Source organism: Heptranchias perlo, chromosome 12, assembly GCF_035084215.1.
Source record: "Heptranchias perlo isolate sHepPer1 chromosome 12, sHepPer1.hap1, whole genome shotgun sequence".
Lineage (NCBI taxonomy): Eukaryota > Metazoa > Chordata > Chondrichthyes > Hexanchiformes > Hexanchidae > Heptranchias > Heptranchias perlo.
The window spans coordinates 20,755,840-20,776,274 of NC_090336.1; the positions used below are offsets into that span (position 1 = coordinate 20,755,840).

Below are 20,435 nucleotides of genomic sequence, written 5' to 3' on the forward strand. Positions count from 1 at the left end.
GTAGCACCCAAGATGAGCATAATGCTGAATGCAGTGCTATTTAAATCTACACAATGCAACCTTGGTTTCACTACTAAATTGGCACAATTTGCTTCAACTGACATAAATTCTATTGCATTTTCTAAAATAATTTCTTGATGAACTGGAATTGTATTTATTTTAATCGTTAATAGCTAATATACAGTGTGTTGTACTTGAAGGTCATACTTAAATGTAATAAATATATAGTTGTGTATATATATCTCTCTCACGGCATTGTGTGGAGTGTGGTTCTGATGTCCAACGTGGTCTGATTTCAAGATGGGGAACTGTGGCCAGGGGAGGCAGGGAAGTAGAGTGGCAGGAGCTGGAGAGGGAGAGTGGTTCAGGCATTTGTCTTGATCTTCTTTTGGGATCAAGCATCTCTATTTATTTTATTGTAAACCTATGTTGGTGATGTTTATGGTTATTTTATTAATAGTTGATCTCCTATGGCATTGCACATGGGGATTCAAGACCAAGTGAAGTGGGGTGAGAGGATGGGGGATAGTTGGAGCAGGAAATTCATATGTAATTCAGACCCCATTTTAAAGTCATAAGTTTGCCCATCATTTTTATGTTACTACTGCAACACCTCCACTATTGGGAAGGTGTAATTACAGTGTGACAAATTTATATAGGCAGTTTCTATTATAATTGTGAACACGGGAATTTACAATGGAAAAGGTTTCACTTTCCCCAGCCACAACTACTTCATCCTAGCTCGATTTCCCACCCCCCCCCCACCCCCATACTGCCTCAATACTTTACTCCCATAACTACTCACTGCTTCTCCCCATTGTTACAGATTCGGACATGACAACAAACGGTAATCAAAGTCTCATTTATCAATAGTTAAATCAAACATGTAAAAGTATGAAATATTAGACAAATATCAAAATAATATTACCCCGTTTGATCTGTGGACAGAGTTCATAATTAAGTTGGCGACGTGGTCATTTCAAGTTTTCCGACTGAGGTCTTATGATAGTCAGACGCTCTTCTGACGTGTCATCTTCATGACAGCTAGGTTTACTTCTGTCAGCTGGGTGGACTTTGCCGATTCCTCTGCCAAAAGCTCAAAAGACATTGGGCTTTTATGTCCTCCTGGCAGGAACCTCACACAATGTTCATAAGACCCTTAGATTAACAGAGTTGTTTTTCAAAGAGTTAAAGATGATCAGCTTGTTTTAACATTACTCATCTATCCACAAGATCCGTTGCAAGATTATTTTTCAAGGTGGCAGTTTATTTGATGCACTCGTCTAGCTATCTCGTCATTGTCCTGGTCTAATCACTATCTTTGCATTATTGTTCTGCTTTTTGGGTCATTGTTCCTCTTTTTTTAACCTTAGTGAGGGTAATAAGGGACAGCTGTAGTCAAAGGTTAACAGTTTACAACTCAGCAAAATATGCTGCACACTCAGAGAAATATGCCGCACAGTGTGATGTTAGTAGCATTAAGAAAATTATGTCAATTTGTCCAATATTCTTACACCGACCCTTTACTACTCACTCCTACATCAAGTACCCTTTATCCCCTAAATCCTCACTACCTTTCTTTTGAACTACTCACTAACCACCCAAAACTGCCCAGTTGCCTGGCCCTCTTTACTATTTCTACAATCTTAAAAACCCAGCACTTCTCTTCCAAACAACCTATCTGCTCATTTACCAGCAGCAATGGCAAGAAAGATATGTTTCCTTATAAAATGTTGCGTCTTCCAACTCCTCAGGAGCAATGCCATGAGAAATCAGCTAATAATATTATAAAAACTTTGTATATGTGCAATTCCTGCCAGACATGCTTTGGATGTCTGTCTCAGATGTTTATCACGCTTGAAATTTAACACTGTGTAATGCAAATCTCTGAATCCCCCCCACCTCATCCAATTTTGTCCCGCATCCATTTAAATTTCTTTCACCTGATTGGCTGACGTGCAAATTTATTAAATATGATTTCAATCTAGTAATTGTAATTTTAATTATAGGCAAATTTCTTTAAAAGGAGGATTTGAACCAATCCAATTGCTTTTTGAAAAAACTTTCATCACCCATTTTTTTCCCTCAGCCAGCAGCATACAATCAAGGGCAGTGATTTACAGCTTTCACATAATAATGGACAGGATCGTGGAATTCATCCTGAAAATATCAGAATACCATGTAACAAAAACAAAATTTGACTTTCTCACTGTAAATCAGTGGGCCGATAATACATTAGCATTATATCACATAACATCTTCTTTCAGAGAGCTGGTACAGGCACGATGGGCTGAATGGCCTCTTGTGCTGCATGATTCTATGATCCCTATTGTTATAAAACAGTGTATCCGATCGCCATGGGACATCTACTCATAATATAACAACTTGCATTTATATAGCGCCTTTAATGTAGTAAAACGTTCCAAGGTACTTCACAGGAGCGTTATGAAACAAAATTTGACCGAGCCATATAGAGATATTAGAACAGGTGAGCAAAAGCTTGGTCAAAGAGGTAGGTTTTAAGGAGCGTCTTAAAGGAGGAGGGACAGGTAGAAAGGCGGAGAGGTTTAAGGAGGGATTTCCAGAGCGTACGGCCTAGGCAGCTGAAGGCACGGCCACCAATGCTGGAGCAATTAAAATTGGGGATGCGCAAGAGGCAAGAATTGGAGGAGCGCAGAGATCTCAGGGTTGAAGGGCTGGCGGAGGTTACAGAGATAGGGAGGGGCGAGGCCATGAAGGGATTTGAAAACAAGGATGAGAATTTTAAAATCGAGGTGATGCCGGACTGGGAGCCAATGTAGGTCAGCGAGCACAGGGGTCATAGGTGAACGGGACTTGGTGCGAGTTGGGATACGGGCAGCAGAGTTTTGGATGAGCTCAAGTTTATGGAAGATGGGAGGCTGGCTAGGAGAGCATTGGAATCATCCAGTCTAGAGGTAACACAGGCATGGATAAGGGTTTCAGCAGCAGATGAGCTGAGGTAGGGACGGAAACGGGCGATGATATGGAGATGGAAGTTGGCGGCCTTGATGATGGAGAGGATATGTGGTCGGAAGCTCAGCTCAAAGTCATATAGGACAGCAAGGTTGCCAAAGCTCTGTTTTCTGCCTCAGACAGTGGCCAGGGAAAAGGATGAAGTCAGTGGCTCGGGAACAGAGTTTGTGGTGAGGACTGAAGACAATGGCTTCGGTCTTCCCAATATTTAGTTGGAGGAAATTTTTGCTCATCCAGTACTGGATGTCGGACAAGCAGTGTGACAAATCGGAGATGTAAAGGGGTCAAGAGATGTGGTGTTGAGGTAGAGCTGGGTGTCATCAGTGTACACGTGGAACCTGACATTGTGTTTTCCAATGATGTCACCAAGGTGCAGCATGTAGGTGAGAAATAGGAGGGGCTAAGGATAGATCCTTGGAGGACTCCAGAGGTAATGGTGCGGGAGTGGGAAGAGAAGCCATTGCAGATGATTCTCTGGCTACGACTGGATAGATAAGAACGGAACCAGGTGAGCGTAGTCCCACCCAGCTGGACGATGGAGAAGAGGCATTGGAGGTGGATGGTGTGGTCACCCATCTCAAAGCCTGCAGACAGGTCAAGAAGGATGAGGAGGGATAGTTTCCCACGGTCACAGTCACATAGGACATCATTTATGACTTTGATAAGTGCCATTTAAGTACTGTGGCAGAAGCGTAAACCTGATCAGAGGGATTCAAACATGGAGTTGCGGGAAAGGTGGGCACGGATTTGAGAGGCGATAACACGTTCAAGGACTTTGGAGAGGAAATGGAGGGTTAGCATGCATTTCCTGTCTAACACACTTGTGCGAGACTACAAGTGTCACATTGAACCTTCTGTATCACACTTCAAAGAAAAAGATAAAGCAACTTTTTAAGATCACAAAATACTGGAGCCAGGGTGTTGAAGTAATTATTTAACATCATTGTAAGCCCACGCAGTGTTTACTTAACTGCAATTAGATTTTGTTGTTTTAACAAAAGAAAGAAATTATATTTATATAGTGCCTTACATGTCCTTGGAACATGCAAAAGTGCTTCACAGCCAAAGAAGTTCTTTTGAAGTACAGTCACTGCTGTAACGTAGGCAAATACGGAAGCCAAGTTATGCACAGCAAGGTCCCAAAAACAGCAAAGAGGTCAATAACCAGTTAATCTGTTTTGGCGCTGTTAGTTGAAGGATGAACGTCTGCCGGGACACCAGGCCTGCCCCATCTTCAAATAGTGCCATGGGGTCTTTTATATCCATCTGAAATGCAGTGCTCCCTCAGTACTGCACTGAAGTGTCAGCTCGGATTATGCGTTCAAATCCTGGAGTGGGGCTAGAACTTACAGTTTTCTGACTCAGATTCGAGTGATACTAACTAACGCTTAAAGAGACATACACCGACACTTTACATGGCATAATGTTCCTGACTGTATAAAATTGCACATCCTCTTACTTATTGTAACCAGAACCAGAGATGATTCACGAGCAATAAAAGCAGATTTGAGACTAATGTTGCTCTTCAGACACTTTGTCACATGTAAATTACTGTTCCACACTTAAAAACAGAGATAGAAATTTGTCATTTCCTTGTGGTTTACTCTGACAAGAATTTGGGATCTACAAGTAGCTGCCAAACTACAGAGAAACTTCCCCAGTAATTTACTTTTAATTTCCCCCAGGATGTATCCATATGCAGCAGTTAGACCTTGTGGGGGCCTAAAGCGGACTTACCAGGTTATGCACAGCACCATATTAGCACATTGTGCATTGCATGGTATAATACTCCTTTTCCTTATAAAACAACATATCTTCTGGCTTACCATGGGAGATTAGCTGTGGATGTTAAAAGATCCGCCTCTGGCTTCTGTATACCAAAAAGACAAGTTTAAATATTACTCGTTGAGCCTTCTCCAGTTTGCTATGAGGTTTGTTAGTTAAATGTGGTTTAATTTATATGAATTATTCCTGACTTTTATGTCCCCCACTTCCCTTTTAAATCGCTTGTTTAAAATTACATTTGTCACCTTCCAATGAAAAATGGCGTTGTTCCGCAGCTGCTAGATCTTGCCAAGTTCACCCATTTCAGAAGAGAAGGGAGGCAAACCAGAGCAACCTGTAATGCAGCAGCCTCGACAAGTTCCTACTGCATAATTGGATTGCCAGCATCTGAAAATAATGACTAATTTTCTGTAATTGTTAATTAATAAAAAAAAATGTTGCCAATGTCATACTGAACACAGTGAGATACTCCTGTGTGTGTGCGCGCACGTGGGAGGTGGAGGGAGCAACATACATTGCAAGCCTCTTGATGTGAATGGAGGCAAGACTACTGTTTGTTCAGGGCCCCTAGGATTCTACAACACCTCATAGCCAATTTCTGTGGCATGAAAATGTAGATTCTGTGGCAGTTCTGTTCAGGATTCCAGGGCTTCTCTGTCTCATAATATTTAAAATACTCCCACAATATAATGTTTTTAAAATGCTGGCTCAAACTGGTGGTTTTGGTTTGAAAGAATTGGGTGCCTTGGTCTGTTTAAAAGCAGCTTTGCTTGATGGCTTGCTTTGTTTAAAGTGCCAGGATTCTGAACACTTCATGTCTTGGACGGTAAGGAAAGACTATGTATTGTAAGTGCAGTTTGAGCTGAATGTAACAGATGAGATGTTTTGGGTATGGACCCTTCCTCAGAAATGCTAATCCCCATGTATTTCACACCTTGCACTCTGCAGCTACTGAACTGAACTCAGCTTCTGCAAAGCCATTTGAATAAGGGTGTATTTACATTTCACCTCTTTCACCTCACACTGGGCTATACTTGCATCATAAATGCAGCTTAAATCCAGAGGGAGTACTTGGCACCACTTTGCCCTTGAGTTAAGTCAGGCCTCAACTTCAGATTTACACTACATGGGGGTGAATTTCTGCAGGGGGTTCTCCTCTCCGCCTGCTGTAACTTTGCTGGAAGAGCCACGGAAGCCTTGGAAAAACATCAATAACGCTGTTTGTCTGGGATTCCCACTGCTCATTTCTCCAATGTCATGACAGACAAGCGAGAACTCCTGCAAAATTCACCTCCCACGTGTTAAGTCAGTGCAAAATAGAAACTACTTCGTGCTGATGCTAAACTTGTGTAAATGCATCTTGAGGAGCTGGGATTTAAGGGGTTAGATAATCCGCATGGGAATTAACGAGGTGCATTTCCATGGGTTGTTGACAATTGGTTTAGCCAATGCCATTCAAATTCAGAACATCAGGGATTATTTCCAATACAGTTACAATGGGGAAAACTGGGGAAGGAGAGCAAGGGAGGAAAAAAGAGAAATTCCATAACCAAGGCAAAATTGGAATCATGGTGCACCAGCAGCCTTATATATATTACAAGGCTGCTGGTGTGAGCTATTACAAGGCTGTTGTATGCTACAAACCTGATGTGAACTGAGCTGGGGCTATTGTATATTATACGCCTTCTGATTTTTTTTACATTGAAACAGGTGAGAACATTTTTCCTCCCCCAAATAACAGTAACTTCTCTTTGTGAACCTTGTACTTATGTAATCCCATCTTTCATTTCTAACTGCTGGGTGCTCTCCAGTGGAACCCTGATGTGATGTTAGGGGAAGGTATGGGCCAGCATAGCACTGGTCTGTTGGTGCAATTTGGTGCTGATCCAGGACAAGAGGCTAATAAGAATCTGTGGTTCAGAAGTTACTTTGTGTTTTGCAGCTTACTGCCACAGCGAGCTCCTTGGTATAAGCACTGATGAGAGTCGATTGAAGGCTCTGGACGATTATCTCGCTGCACGGAGTTATATCGGTGGCTTCACATTTTCACAAGCTGATGTGGAGATATTCCGCTCACTTCCAAAACCGCCTCTTGATCAGTACTTCCACGTGGTGCGGTGGTACAGGCACATTGCAGCAATTTGGGATTGCACCCAAGATGATGCCAAGACCTGTAAACTCCACACATGTGAGTAGTGAGCATCCATGAAACCACAGACAGTACATGCATGCTGGGTTGTTGCCATCATTTTCTCAAGCATTGCATGTGAGTCCTTCTCAGAAATGGAATTTAAAAAAAAACTGCTCATTCTTTACCTTAAACCTCAGCGTCTTTATCATTTTCTTTAAAAAGGTAAAACAAGCGCCCGTTCTTTTTAACCCGGCAACTTCTTGTATCCATGTTTTTAAGTCGGTAGCACTCTCGTCACTGAGTCAAAAGGTTGTGGGTTCAAGCTGCACTCCAAAGCTTGAGCACATAATCTGGCTGACCTTCGTATGTTGTTCTGAAATAGTGCTGCATTGTTTGGCGGTGATCTCCTTCAGGTGAGGTCCTGTCTGCCTGTATCAGTGGTTCATGTGGATGTTACACAGGAACAAGAGTAGGCCATTCAACCCCTCGTCTTTGTTCTGCCATTCAGTTAGATCACGGCTGATCTGTACCTTAACTCCATTACATATCCCTTGATACCGTTGCCCAATAACAAGCCATCAACCTCAGTCTTGAAAATTTCAATTGAACTTGCGTCCACGGCATTTTCGGGGAGCATGTTCCAAATGTCGATCAAAAATCCCATGGAGCTATTCTAGCAAGAGCAGGGAGTTCTCCCAGTACCCTGGCCAACATTATTCCCTCAACCAACACCACAGAAAAACAGATTGACTGGTCAGGAATCTCATTGTTGTGTGTGGGATTTTACTATGCATAAAATGATTGCTGCGTTTGACCCATAATGGCCACCACAATTCAATGTACTTCAGTGTACGTCAAATGCTTTCAGATGTTTCTGTGAGATGTGGAATGCGCCGGATAACTCAGTCTTTCAGTCAAATGAAATATTCAATTCCATTGCTTCACTTGTGAAAGGGAGACTGACTTTTTCAACCATCAAGTTGCAAAAATGTAAAGCTGAGTGAAAATGTGAAAATTTAAAGCATACTACCTACTATCTTCACATCTGCTAACTTAACTATATCTCATCGCACCACATGCTATCTTCATTACATCACATCACATTATACTATAGCGCGTTACACCACCTATCTTCACAACATTGCAACAACAAACACTGATGTATTTATATGTATGCATTCATACATTGTCCACACAATTCATAGAATGGTTACAACACAAAGGAGGCCATTCAGCCCATTGAGTTTATGCCGGCTCTTTGTAAGAGAAATCCAGTTAGTCCCATTCTCCCACTCTTTCCCTGTAGCCCTACAAATTTTTTTCCCTTCAAGTATTTATCCAATTCCTTTTTGAAAGCCACGATTGAATCTGCTTCCACCACCCTTTCAAGCAGTGCATTCCAGATCATAACGACTCGCTGCGTAAAAAAGTTTTTCCTCATCGCCTTTGGTTCTTTTGCCGATCACCTTAAATCTGTGTTCTCTGGTTCTCGATCCTTCCACCAATGGGAACGGTTTCTCTTAATTTACCTTATCTAAAGCCTTCATGATTTTGAACACTTCTACCAAATCTCCTCTTAACCTTCTCTGCTCTAAGGGGAAAAATCCCAACTTCTCCAGTCTATTCACCTAACTTTTTTTATTTGTTCATGGGATGTGGGCGTCGCTGGTGAGGCTGGCAATTATTGCCCATTCCTAATTGCCCTTGAGAAGGTGGTGGTGAGCCGCCTTGAACCACTGCAGTCCGTGTGGTGAAGGTTCTCCCACAGTGCTGTTAGGAAGGGAGTTCCAGGATTTTGAAGTCCATCATCCCTGGAACCATTCTAGTAAATCTTTTCTGCACCCTTTCCAAGGCCTTCCATCCTTCCTAAAGTGTGGTGCCCAGAATTGAACACAATACTCCAGCTGTGGCCAAACCAGTGTTTTATAAAGGTTCACCGTAACTTCCTTCCTCTTGTACTCTATGCTTCTGTTTATAAAGCCCAGGATTCCGTATGCTTCTTTAACTGCTTTCTCAACCTGTTCTGCCACCTTCAAAGGTATGTACACATATACCCCCAGGTCTCTCTGTTCCTGCACTCCCTTTAGAATTGTACCATTTAGTTTATACTGCCTCTCCTCATTCTTCCTGCCAAAATGTATCTCTTCGCACTTCTCTGCGTTAAATTTCACCTGCCATGTGTCCGTCCATTCCACCAGCCTGTCTACGTCTTCTTGAAATCTATAACTATTCTCCTCACTGTTTACTACACTTCCGAGTTTTGTGTAATCTGCACATTTTGAAATTGTGCCCTGTACATTCAAGTCATTAATATGTATCAAGAAAAGCAGTGGTCCTCGTACTGACCCCTGGGGAACACCACTACTGTTTCTCTCAAATCACCAGTTGAATGCTCAACTGTAAGCATTTAGGGAAGACTAGTATGCATATTGATTACAGTAAACAATAAATCAATGGTACAATAGCATGTTAATTTTAAACAATGTAAGGAAAGTTGCTCCAGTAGCTCAGTGGATAATGCACTGCCTGAGCCACACAGACAAAAAAGATCCCACGCTCAATCCCTAGTAAATGCTGAATTAACTGATCTCAGATTTATTCCGTGGTGGGGATGTTGTAAGTAGCATCAGCAGTCCCAACTTTTTGGGAACCCTAATCCTAACCCTAACCCGAACCCATCTCCAGTCCAAAAAACAACCGTTCACCACTACTCGCTGTTTCCTGTCATTTAGCCAATTTCATATCAACGTTGCCACTGCCCCTTTTATTCCATGGACTTCAGTTTTGCCGACAAGCCTATTATGTAGCACTTTATCAAATGCTTTTTGAAAGTTCATATATGCAACATCAACCACATTGCCCTCATCAGCCCTCTCTGTTACCTCATCAAAAAATGCAATCAAGTTAATTAAACACGATTTGCCTACAACAAATCCATGCTGGCTTTCCTTTATTAATCCACACATGTCCAAGTGACTATTAGTTTTGACCCAGATTATCGATTCTAAAAGCTTCCCAACCACTGAGGTTAAACTGACTGGCAAATCCTTTTTTGAACAAGGGTGTAACCTTTACAGAAGTCTCTGAATAATATCTGCATCTTCTACCAACTATGCTTCATACTTTGAAGTGTTCTATTTAATGTGCTAAATCCACTGATGACTGTGATTTTGCTTACTCTGCTATTTTCCCTGCTCTCTTGAAGGCACTGATTTGTGCAGCACAGTTCCATGGACATTAGCTAACCTCTGGTGCCCAACTTAAGTGCCCATTCCTCATGTAAGCCTGAACAGTGATTTTTTTTCAGGCAATCCAACTGTAGGTCCCTTCACAACTGACCCCCTTTTGTCTTCACCTGATGCCTTTGTATTCACCTTTTTTTATCGCAGAAATCACTGGATAATGATCAGAAGCAGGAACCGTGCCCATTGCTGCCCTGCCCCAAAAACTTGGGAATGCTGAGGCTATTTAAAATATCCCCACCACGGAGTAAGTCTGAGATCAGTTAATTCAGCACTTACCAGGGATTGAGCCTGGGACCTTTTTTGTCTGTGTGGCTCAGGCAGTGCATTATCCACTGAGCCGCTGGAATAACTTTCTTTACAGTGTTTAAAATTGACACGCTATTGTACCATTGATTTATTGTTTACTGTAATCAATATGCATGATCCTAGTCTTCCCTAAATGCTTACAGTTGAGCATTGAACTGGTCATATGTAAGAAACACTTGATACAGTAATTGATACCCAAATTTTAGTGTATGAAAAGGATTGATGAATGGATTAGCGTCAGTGTGATAATAAACAGATGTCCCTGTATACCTGGCTACTAAACCACTTCTGTTGACCACCACACCTTGGTTCACATGATAGCTTGTCAGTTGATTAAAAATGACTCTATTTATTTTATAAATTCTCCCAGAAGAGCAGCTTGTTAGTAGTGTTGGGCTGCTACACGTTTATGTTTTGCTGATTGCGCAGCTCTGTGGTACACTGTCGGACTAGTCTCCTGCAAGCAATTAAATAGACCCTGATGCAGCTAACAACGATGATTGTACGGGACCTGTGACTGTTCCTGGTTTTTTTTTCAGCCAAAGTGAAGAGAATCCAACCACCGTGGTCCCCGCCATCAGAAATGAAACAACCCGAACTACGACTGTACAATAGCCTGACACGTAGCAAGGTCAGTGTTGATAATGGGAAAGGGCTATACCACAGTCTGAGACAGAATAAATCCAATCCTGATGATTGAGAAGGGCTGTACAACAGCCTCACATGTGGTAAAGACACACAGTAACGTTATCTCATTCATGTTGATTTTTGTCCCCTGCAATAAAGTAGTTCTTGTGCTACGCCATCGATTAACTTCTTCATCCACCCCAAGGAGACGTTTGGCTGCTGTCTTGAAACCTGCTATAGATATTTGAATTAAGCAGTCTGCACTGTGTCCAGTAGATTCTCTCATCAAGCTGTGAGATGGAGAACCAGTTGAGAAAATTACCAGTCTATTTGAGAGAAATATTGAGCTTATTTATATTAAAGAGGAAAAATCTTCAGGGCTTTGGGGAAAGAGCAGTGGAGTAAGACGAATTGGATAGCTGTTTCAAAGAGCTGGCCCGGGCACAATGGGCTGAATGGCCTCCTCCTGTGCTATATGATTGCATGACTGCATGCAAACTGCAATTATTATATTTTAGAAGGTGGGTACAGTAGCCTATTGATAGAACTGTAATAGCAAACCAGAGGTTGTGAGTTGCCCATCATGAAAAGTTTGTCACCCAGAGGGTGGTGGGGGTCTGGAACTCACTGCCTAAAAGGGTGGTAGAGGCAGAAAACCTCATCACATTTAAAAAGTACTTGGATATGCACTTGAAGTATCATAACCTACAAGGCTACGGACCAATTGCTGGAAAGTGGGATTAGACTGGGTGGTTCATTTTTGGCCGCTATGGACACGATGGGCCGAAGGTCCTCCTTCTGTGACATAAATTTTCTAATGATTCTAACGTGTCCAAATTTGCTGATGATACAAAGCTAGGTGGGAAAGTAAACTGTGAGGAGGATGCAAAGAGTTTGCAAAGGGATATAGACAGGTTAAGTGAGTGGGCAAGAAGGTGGCAGATGGAGTATAATGTGGGGAAATGTGAGGTTATTCACTTTGGTAAGAAAAGCAGAATATATTTTAAATGGTGAGAAACTATTAAATATTGGTATTCAGCTGGATTTGGATTCTTTGTGCAAGGAATACAAAAAGTTAGCATGCAGGTACAGCAAGCAATTAGGAAGGCAAATGGCAAGTTGGCCTTTATTGCAAGGGGGTTGGAATACAAGAATAAGGAAGTCTTACTACAATTGTACACTGCTTTGGTGAGACCTCACCTGGATTACTATGTACAGTTTTGGTCTCCTCATCTAAGGAAGGATATACTTGCCTTGGAGGCGGTGCAACGAAGGTTCACTAGATTGATTCCTGGGATGAGAGGGTTGTCCTATGAGGAGAGATTGAGTAGAATGGGCCTATACTGTCCTGAGTTTAGAAGAATGAGAGGTGATCTCATTGAAATATATAAAATTCTGAGGAGGCTTGACAGGGTAGATGCTGAGAGGTTGATTCCCCTGGCTGGAGAGTCTAGAACTAGGGGGCATAGTCGCAGGATATGGGGTCGGCCATTTAAGACTGAGATGAGGTGGAATTTCTTCACTCAGAGGGTTGTGAATCTTAGCATCCACAGCCCTCTGGGGTAGAGAATTCCTGAGTCGTTGAGTATATTCAAGGCTGAGATCGATAGATTTTTGGACTCTAGGGGAATCAAGGGATATGAGGATTGGGCAGGAAAGTGAAGTTGAGGTCGAAGATCAGTCATGATCTTAATGAACAGCGGAGCAGGCTCAAGGAGGTGCATGGCCTACTCCTGCTCCTATTTCTTCTGTTCTTATTTTCTTAGCTAGCTCTTACTATCTGTTTTTATATTTATTGCTAGTTTACTCTGCTATTCAATTTTCTCCCTCTATCAATTTCTTGGTCAACCATAGCTGCTTTCTAAAACCCTCCCCATCCTCTAGCTTACTACTCTTTTTGGCAACATTGTTAGCCTCTTTTAATGTAATACTATCCTTAACTTCTCTAGTTAGCCACAGTTGGATCACTTTTCCTGCGGAATTTATATTCCTCAAGAGTATATTTGTTGGGAATTATTAACTCTTTTTTAAATGTTCGCCATTGCTTATCTACTGTCATATCTTTTAATTTCCCAATCTACCTTAGCCAACTCGCCCCTCATACCTACTTAATTGGCCTTGTTTAAATTAAAGACCGTATTTTCGGACTTAACCACATCACTCTCGAACTCATTATGAAATTCTATCATATTATGATCACTCTTCCCCAGAGGATCCTTTTTATTATAAGATTACTAATTAATCCTGTCATATTACACAATACTAGATCTAAAATAGCCTATTCCCTATTTGGTTCCTCGACACCTTGTTCTAGAAAACTGTCTTGGATGCATTCCATGAACTCGTCCTCCAAACTACGTTTGCCAATTTGATTTGCCCAGTCTATATGAAGATTAAAGACCCCCATGATTATTGCATTACCCTTGTTAGATGCTCCTCTGATTTCCTGATTTATACTCTGTCCAACAGTATAACTACTGTTAGGGGGCCTGTAAACTACTCCCACCAATGTTTTCTTCCCCTTGTTATTTCTTAGCTCCACCCATACTGATTCTACTTCCTGATTTTCTGAGCGAAGATCCTTTCTCACCACTATCTTTATCTCATCCTTTATTCTCAGGGCAACCCCACCTCCTTTACCATTCTGCCTATCTTTTCTAAAAGTCAAGTACCCTAGTTCCCAACCTTGGTCACTGTGCAACCAGGTCTCAGTAATGGCTACTAGATCCAACCCATTTATCTTTATTTGTGCCATTAATTCATCTATCCTGATACAAATGCTTCGTGCATTCAAATACAGTGCCTTTAATTTTAACTTTTTACTTTTTTCCCTCTGATGTGACCTTAGTCACTAACTCCCTATTACCTTTGTTAAACACTCTGTCCCTTCCTGTCACACTCTGCTTGTTTTTACCCAAAATTGCTCAATCTGCCAGATACTCCAAATCTGCATAGATTAACAATTTATATGGAGTGTTTCACGGCCATTGATATGATACACAAGGGCCAGGATATTTATTAGAATGGTACCAGGGATGAGGGACTTCAGCAATGCAGAGCGACTAGAGAAGCTGAGATTGTTCTGCTTAGAGCAGAGAAGGTGAAGGGGAGATTTGACAGAGGTATTCAAAATTATGAGGGGTTTTGATAGAGTAAATAGGGAGAAACTGTTTCCACTGGCAGGAGGGTCAGCCTTAACTGATCTTTTCAGACTGATAAAATTACCCTTACCTGAACCCTTCCCCCCCCCCCCCCCCCCCCCCACCCCTTATTAGTTTAAAGCCCTATCTACCGCCCTAGTTATTCGATTTGCCAGGATGCTGGTCCCAGCCTGGGTTTAAGTGGAGCCTGTCCCAATGGAACAGCTCCCTCCTTCCCTAGTACTGGTGCCAGTGCCCCAAGAATTGAAACCCCTGTCTCCCACACCACTCTTTCAGCGACACATTTAACCATCTAATCTGTTTGTCCCTACGCCAATTTGCACGTGGCTCAGGCAGTAAGCCAGAGATTATTGCCTTTTGAGGTTCTGCTTTTCAATTTGGTCCCTAGCTCATCAAACTCCCTCAGCAGAACCTCATTCTTAGTTCTACCGATGTCGCTGATTCCTACGTGGACCACAACAACTGGATCCTCCCCTTCCTGCTTCAAGTTCTTCTCCAGCCGTGAGGAGACGTCCTTAACCCTGGCACCGGGTAGGCAACACAGCCTTCGGGACTCCTGATCACGGCTGCAGAGAACAGTATCTATCCCCCTGACTATACTATCCCCCAACACACTACCCCATTCCTTTTTACTCCCCCCACTTGAATGGCCTCCTGTACCACGGTGCCATGGTCAGTTTGTCCATCCTCCCTGCAGTCTTTGGTTTCATCCATACTGGTAGCAAGTACCTCATACCTGTTGGACAAGGTCAAAGGCTGAGGCTCCTCCATCACTGCATGCTGGGTCCCCATACCTGCCTGACTCGCAGACACATCCTCCTGTCCCTGACCACTGACCAAATCTAAATTACTACCTAACCATAGGGGTGTGACTGCCTCCTGGATCAAAGTGTCCAGGTAATTCTTCCCCCTCCCTGATGCATCGCAATGTCTGCAGCTCGGACTCCAGCTCAACAACTCTGAGCTGAAGTTCCTCAAGTTGAAGACACTTACTGTGGTTGCCTGGGATCATGCTGCTCTCCACAAACTCCCACATCTTAAATCTGTGCCCTCTGGCTACTGATCCACCTGCCAGTGAAAACGGTTTCTCCCTATTTACTCTATCAAAGCCCCTCATAATTTTGAACACCTCTATCAAATCTCCCCTTCACCTTCTCTGCTCCAAGGAGAACAATCCCAGCTTCTCCAGTCTCTCCACATAGCTGAAGTCCCTCATCCCTGGTACCATTCTAATAAATATCCTGGCCCTTGTGTATCATATCAATGACTGTGAGACGCTCCATATAAATTGTTAATCTATGCAGGTTTGGAGTACCTGGCAGATTGTGATGATGCTAGCTGTAATACTCCAGCCTCTGGAAACAATTGTGGTCACAGCCATGGTGGTGGCCCAAGGTAAAGAAGTGCCATAGCTCACTTTAGGGAGCGCACCTGCACCTGACTCGTTCCACTTCTGTCTATAACATACTTTCAAGCACAACCCCCTTCTAACTGGTTCCTGTTCCTTTCTCCCCAGCATCTGTTAGTTTCTCTTTGGTACCTGGCCCCCTCCCTGCACAATGGAATATCTTTCACATTGGTCATCGGTTTTATTTCAGGTTTTTTGGCTGGAAAGTAGGAAGATTTATCATCTACATGGGTCGCCTTATACACCAATATATATGGAAATGTGATTTTGTTCTTAATGTATAATGTATTGGTTCAAATATGCCTTCTAAAATTAGCAACAGCACTTGTGTTTCTTAACCTCTGTACATATTTGTCTCTTGTCAGGAGATCTTTCATCCTCAGAATGGGAAGCAGGTATTGTGGTACTGCTGTGGGCCCACTGTTTATGATGCTTCGCACATGGGACATGCCAGGTGATCTTCCACATGACTAATTATTCCATTGCTGCTTCTGCTAATTCTTCAGCTCAGTTTTTTTTTCTTCCACAAACTATTCTACTGAATTTAGTGTTACTGTAGTATGACTTGGAGCAGTAGAGAAAAGCTTTCTGCTCTTTATGCACAGACATGAATGGTGTACAATTAGTTAGTTGTAGTAAATAAAAATGTGCACAGAGAGACACTGATGCCCTTCATAGCTCATAAGCCATCCAATGTCCAGAGTTTCTTGTAATTTTTGGCATCACCACCACCCTTATCCTGTCGGTATCCAGGACAGCATTAACAGCCTGGTGTGACCCACCACGGTATGCTGTCAGCTGCTATTCATCTTGTGAGGCTTCGGTAAATGCTTATTGTGGCATTGAGTCGTACACAGTAAGGAGGTCCCAGGTTTAATCCCTGCACATTTGCTGAATTAGCTGACCTGGGATCATGATGGAGATGTTTTACAATTGGCTTCGATGTTATCAGGCAAGAGGGAAGGGTGGGGGGTGGTGATGGAATTCAGCCAGGGTTCCTGCTCCTGATTGCTCACCAATGACTCCTGCTGGAAAGTGGTGAGTGGGGACATTTGCATGAGGATAGGAACAAGCTTGGTTGTGATGCCTGCTATGGACAAGTAGCCTTTTTTTAAAAAAAAAAGAGCAGCAACCTTTTGTGATCGTTCAACCCATGATATCACCCAGGCTGTTGTTATAACTTGCCAGGCCCTGTTATGTCTGGCACTAGCACAGCCTGTTAGTTGTAGCCTCAGAACTGAAGCTTTAACCCATTGCCTGTTTCCCTTTGCAGGTCCTACATCTCCTTTGACATCCTGCGACGGACTCTAATGAACTACTTCAAATATAACGTATTCTACTGTATGAACATCACTGATGTGGATGACAAGGTAAGGAGGTGTTGTCACCTCACTTGGTGTCTGCCCTTCAACAATAACTTAACTCTTTATTAAATTTCACCAATAAAGTAGCTTGTCATCAGGTTCTGCCAAAGCCCAGGTTCTTCCTCCACAATGATATTAGAATACAGGACTGCCCCAGCACCTCCATCAGTGCTGCCAAAGCTCAGGACTGTCCCCGTGCAGCTCAGCGTGCTAAATGCCAGATACTTGTGTCCAACTAGTACATTTTGTATACTACCTCGCTGTGTATTCTCAGCTTTAAATAATGATAAATGATAAAAATGAAGTCTGTAGATAAAAGGATATATAAAATAAAGTTAATTGATTTATTGTTTTCACAGAATAATGGACAGATTAATGGAATTTGATCCCTAAAGCACCAGGAACGATCCTGCAATACATTTTAACAATTAAATTTGATTTATTCAATCACTGTAAATCAGTGGCTCTGATATAATCCCCTACATGGCATAATTTCCCCCCTCTCCATTGTTATAAAAGTGTTTGCTCTTACTAACTGTGAGCAACACCACAGCAGATTTACTATACATTTGCTTTGTGTGTGCGCAATTTCAAATTGCTTAATTTAAATTCAGATTGCAGTCATGCACAAAATGCTTCTTGAAACTGTTTTATTGAAGTGGGAAGCAACTTCAGCAAGTATCAAATTATTTCAAACTTAACCTTGATGGTTGATGAGAGTCCAGAAGGCTTGGAAAATTATTCTAAGGAACCAGAAGGCAAGATGCAGGTTTTCTTACTCCAATGAATGCTCCAACAGCTCTGGATCAACAGCGATGGTTAACTCTATTTAAGCTATGGACAGATTTCCAGAGGCAGCACTGTCTGGGAGAGTTCCACAAGCAGGAGAAACGTTTGTGAAATTTCACTGATATATCTGGAGGAGGGTTCCATAGGTAGGAGAAGGATTGTGTGAAACCTTGCTTTGGGATTCTGTGCAGAATTTATAGATTGATGCAGAGCCTGTTTTCCTGGTGCAAACATAAAGATCTGGAGTAGGCAAGACTGCTGTTCTTGTGTTGCTTCAGTTGTAATCTCATAGAGGTTTAGAAGGCTGGCCACATCTGCCCATGGATACTTTGGAGATCTACACAATGAGCTTGTCAGCTCCAGATGTGCATCTTTCTGTCTTCTGAGTTGAATCTCTGGTGCCCATCTGTGTATCTGAAAACACTTGTGTCACTGTGAGGACTTAGTATCTCCAAACTGTGATTATATTTGTTTCATCTGCTAATATTGTTGTATTTCACTAGTGTATGTCACACCCCTGCATATATGCATCAATATGAAGGAACAATCTGTACAGCACTTTACAGTCAATGGTGAATATGGCAAGCTACCAACGACTGAGGATCAGATGCATCTCTTCCTCCCTTCCTTCACCCCTCATTGTTGAATATGTGCACACATATGGGCTCCTGTGAATCTTTTTTTCTTCCTCCCATTTGTGTTCACTCATAGGCTATAGTGAATATTTTTCTATCCCTTCCTCTCCAGTATGTATGCAGACATTTGCTGTAGTTAATCTCCCCATTCCTTCTCTCCTTCCTATCCCCCCCATGTCTATGCCTATAAATGAGGTTTTCTGAATGCCTCTCAAGGTAATTTACCTAAACAGAGGTTTGTTGCCCACAAATATCCGAGTTGCATCTCTACCGTGAGTGTGGCCACAGCATGCACACTGGTTGGTTGGTTGATTACTACTTCCACACTAGATGGGAGTCCATGCTGTGAAAGATCTATGTCTGTCTTTCATGTCAGACAGTGCTGTGATAATCAATTCACTTCTGCACTCATACACTGAACTCACTGCTTTTTGATCAGTGCCTCCCTATTCTGCTTTGTGCTCAGTGTATTTCCATTACGCTGCTTGTTCTAATGTAATTGATTGTTTTGCACAGATCATCAAACGAGCCCGACAGAATCACCTGTTTGAGCAGTACAGAGAGAAACATCTGGCACCTAAACCACTTCTAGAAGACATCAGGACTGCTCTCAAGGTAAAGAGATGTGACATTGAAGTTGCCTGCTGTCACACAGCTGATCTGTACTGAAAGATGACTGTCACTACAGTCTTACTGGGTTATCGATTTACTTCACACCATGGTCCAAGTGGGAAATGTTTACAATACTAAAAGGCAATTTTGTTCCCCGATTCTCACTTTGTAGCTATTTTCTTGCCAATTCCTGTCTTAAGAGGCCCAAAGGGAACACACTGCTTCCAGGCCAAAAGAATATCGAGCAGCCCATTATTAACCCTCTGCTCTCTATGATGTAGGCTGCTATGAAGGGCGACAGTCTGAAGTGACTCTGTCCAATTTATCTCTTCCTCCCAGTGAGGATCCTTAAGCTCCATTTATCACCTTGTGCCAGCCTGTCTGAGATTGTGAGAAAATCTATGTTGCAGTATCTTGATTCATCAGCATTCTGAGCCACTGAATTATTTGATTTCCTTTTATTTTTCTCCCCTCCTTTACAGAACATACTAACTCCTTTTGGGTACAGTTTTATGATGCTGCTCACTCTGTGGCACTTTGCCCAATTTGCATGGGACTTAGGCTTGTCTTGTGTGAGTCTAAACAGTGATGGCCGTCAAAATATTCAACTGTGGAGGGACAGTTGTGTCTGATCTTGTTCTTGTTCAACATACAGACATAAGCACTTTCCAGCTGAGGTCACTGGATAGTGATCAGGAGGTAGCACTCTGGCTGATTTCCCCCCCCCCCCCCCCCAAATAGCCTGGGGATGCTCAGGTCAACTGTAGCACCCTATTTGAGATTGGTTTACACCACACCGACCAGGGAGCAAACCCAGAACCATCCTGGACTATTTGACTCAGTACCACACTTACTTACCATACTTAAGAAAAGACATACTTGCTCTCGAGGCAGTACAAAGAAGGTTCACTCGGTTAATCCCGGGGATGAGGGGGTGGACATATGAGGAGAGGTTGAGTAGATTGGGACTCGACTCATTGGAGTTCAGAAGAATGAGAGGCGATCTTATTGAAACATATAAGATTGTGAAGGGTCTTGATCGGGTGGATGCAGTAAGGATGTTCCCAAGGATGGGTGAAACTAGAACTAGGGGGCATAATCTTAGAATAAGGGGCTGCTCTTTCAAAACTGAGATGAGGGGAAACTTCTTCACTCAGAGGGTAGTAGGTCTGTGGAATTTGCTGCCCCAGGAAGCTGTGGAAGCTACATCATTAAATAAATTTAAAACAGAAATAGACAGTTTCCTAGAAGTGAAGGGAATTAGGGGTTACGGGGAGCGGGCAGGAAATTGGACATGAATTTAGATTTGAGGTTAGGATCAGATCAGCCATGATCTTATTGAATGGCGGAACAGGCTCGAGGGGCCGATTGGCCTACT

General features: G+C 42.5%; 1 protein-coding gene and 1 long non-coding RNA gene across 4 annotated transcripts in view; one reads left to right on the top strand and one right to left on the bottom strand.

Moving 5' to 3' along the window:
- The window catches only part of cars1 (cysteinyl-tRNA synthetase 1), an 81,191-nt gene that overhangs the window by 4,264 nt on the left and 56,492 nt on the right, over positions 1-20,435 (top strand). For 2 of the 3 annotated variants that reach the window (XM_067993739.1, XM_067993740.1), the window contains 4 exons: positions 11,001-11,092; positions 16,023-16,111; positions 16,931-17,027; positions 18,962-19,060. In XM_067993739.1, the coding sequence (XP_067849840.1) occupies positions 11,001-11,092; positions 16,023-16,111; positions 16,931-17,027; positions 18,962-19,060 (377 nt within the window). Of the gene's footprint in view, positions 1-6,721; positions 6,968-11,000; positions 11,093-16,022; positions 16,112-16,930; positions 17,028-18,961; positions 19,061-20,435 lie in introns of all 3 variants that reach the window. The other variant, XM_067993738.1, reaches the window with a different exon arrangement.
- LOC137327866 (uncharacterized) overlaps positions 864-20,435 on the bottom strand; it is an 80,996-nt gene continuing 61,424 nt past the window's right edge. The window contains exon 3 of the long non-coding RNA XR_010964567.1: positions 864-1,158. This is a non-coding gene — a long non-coding RNA (uncharacterized lncRNA). The remainder of the gene's footprint in view (positions 1,159-20,435) is intronic.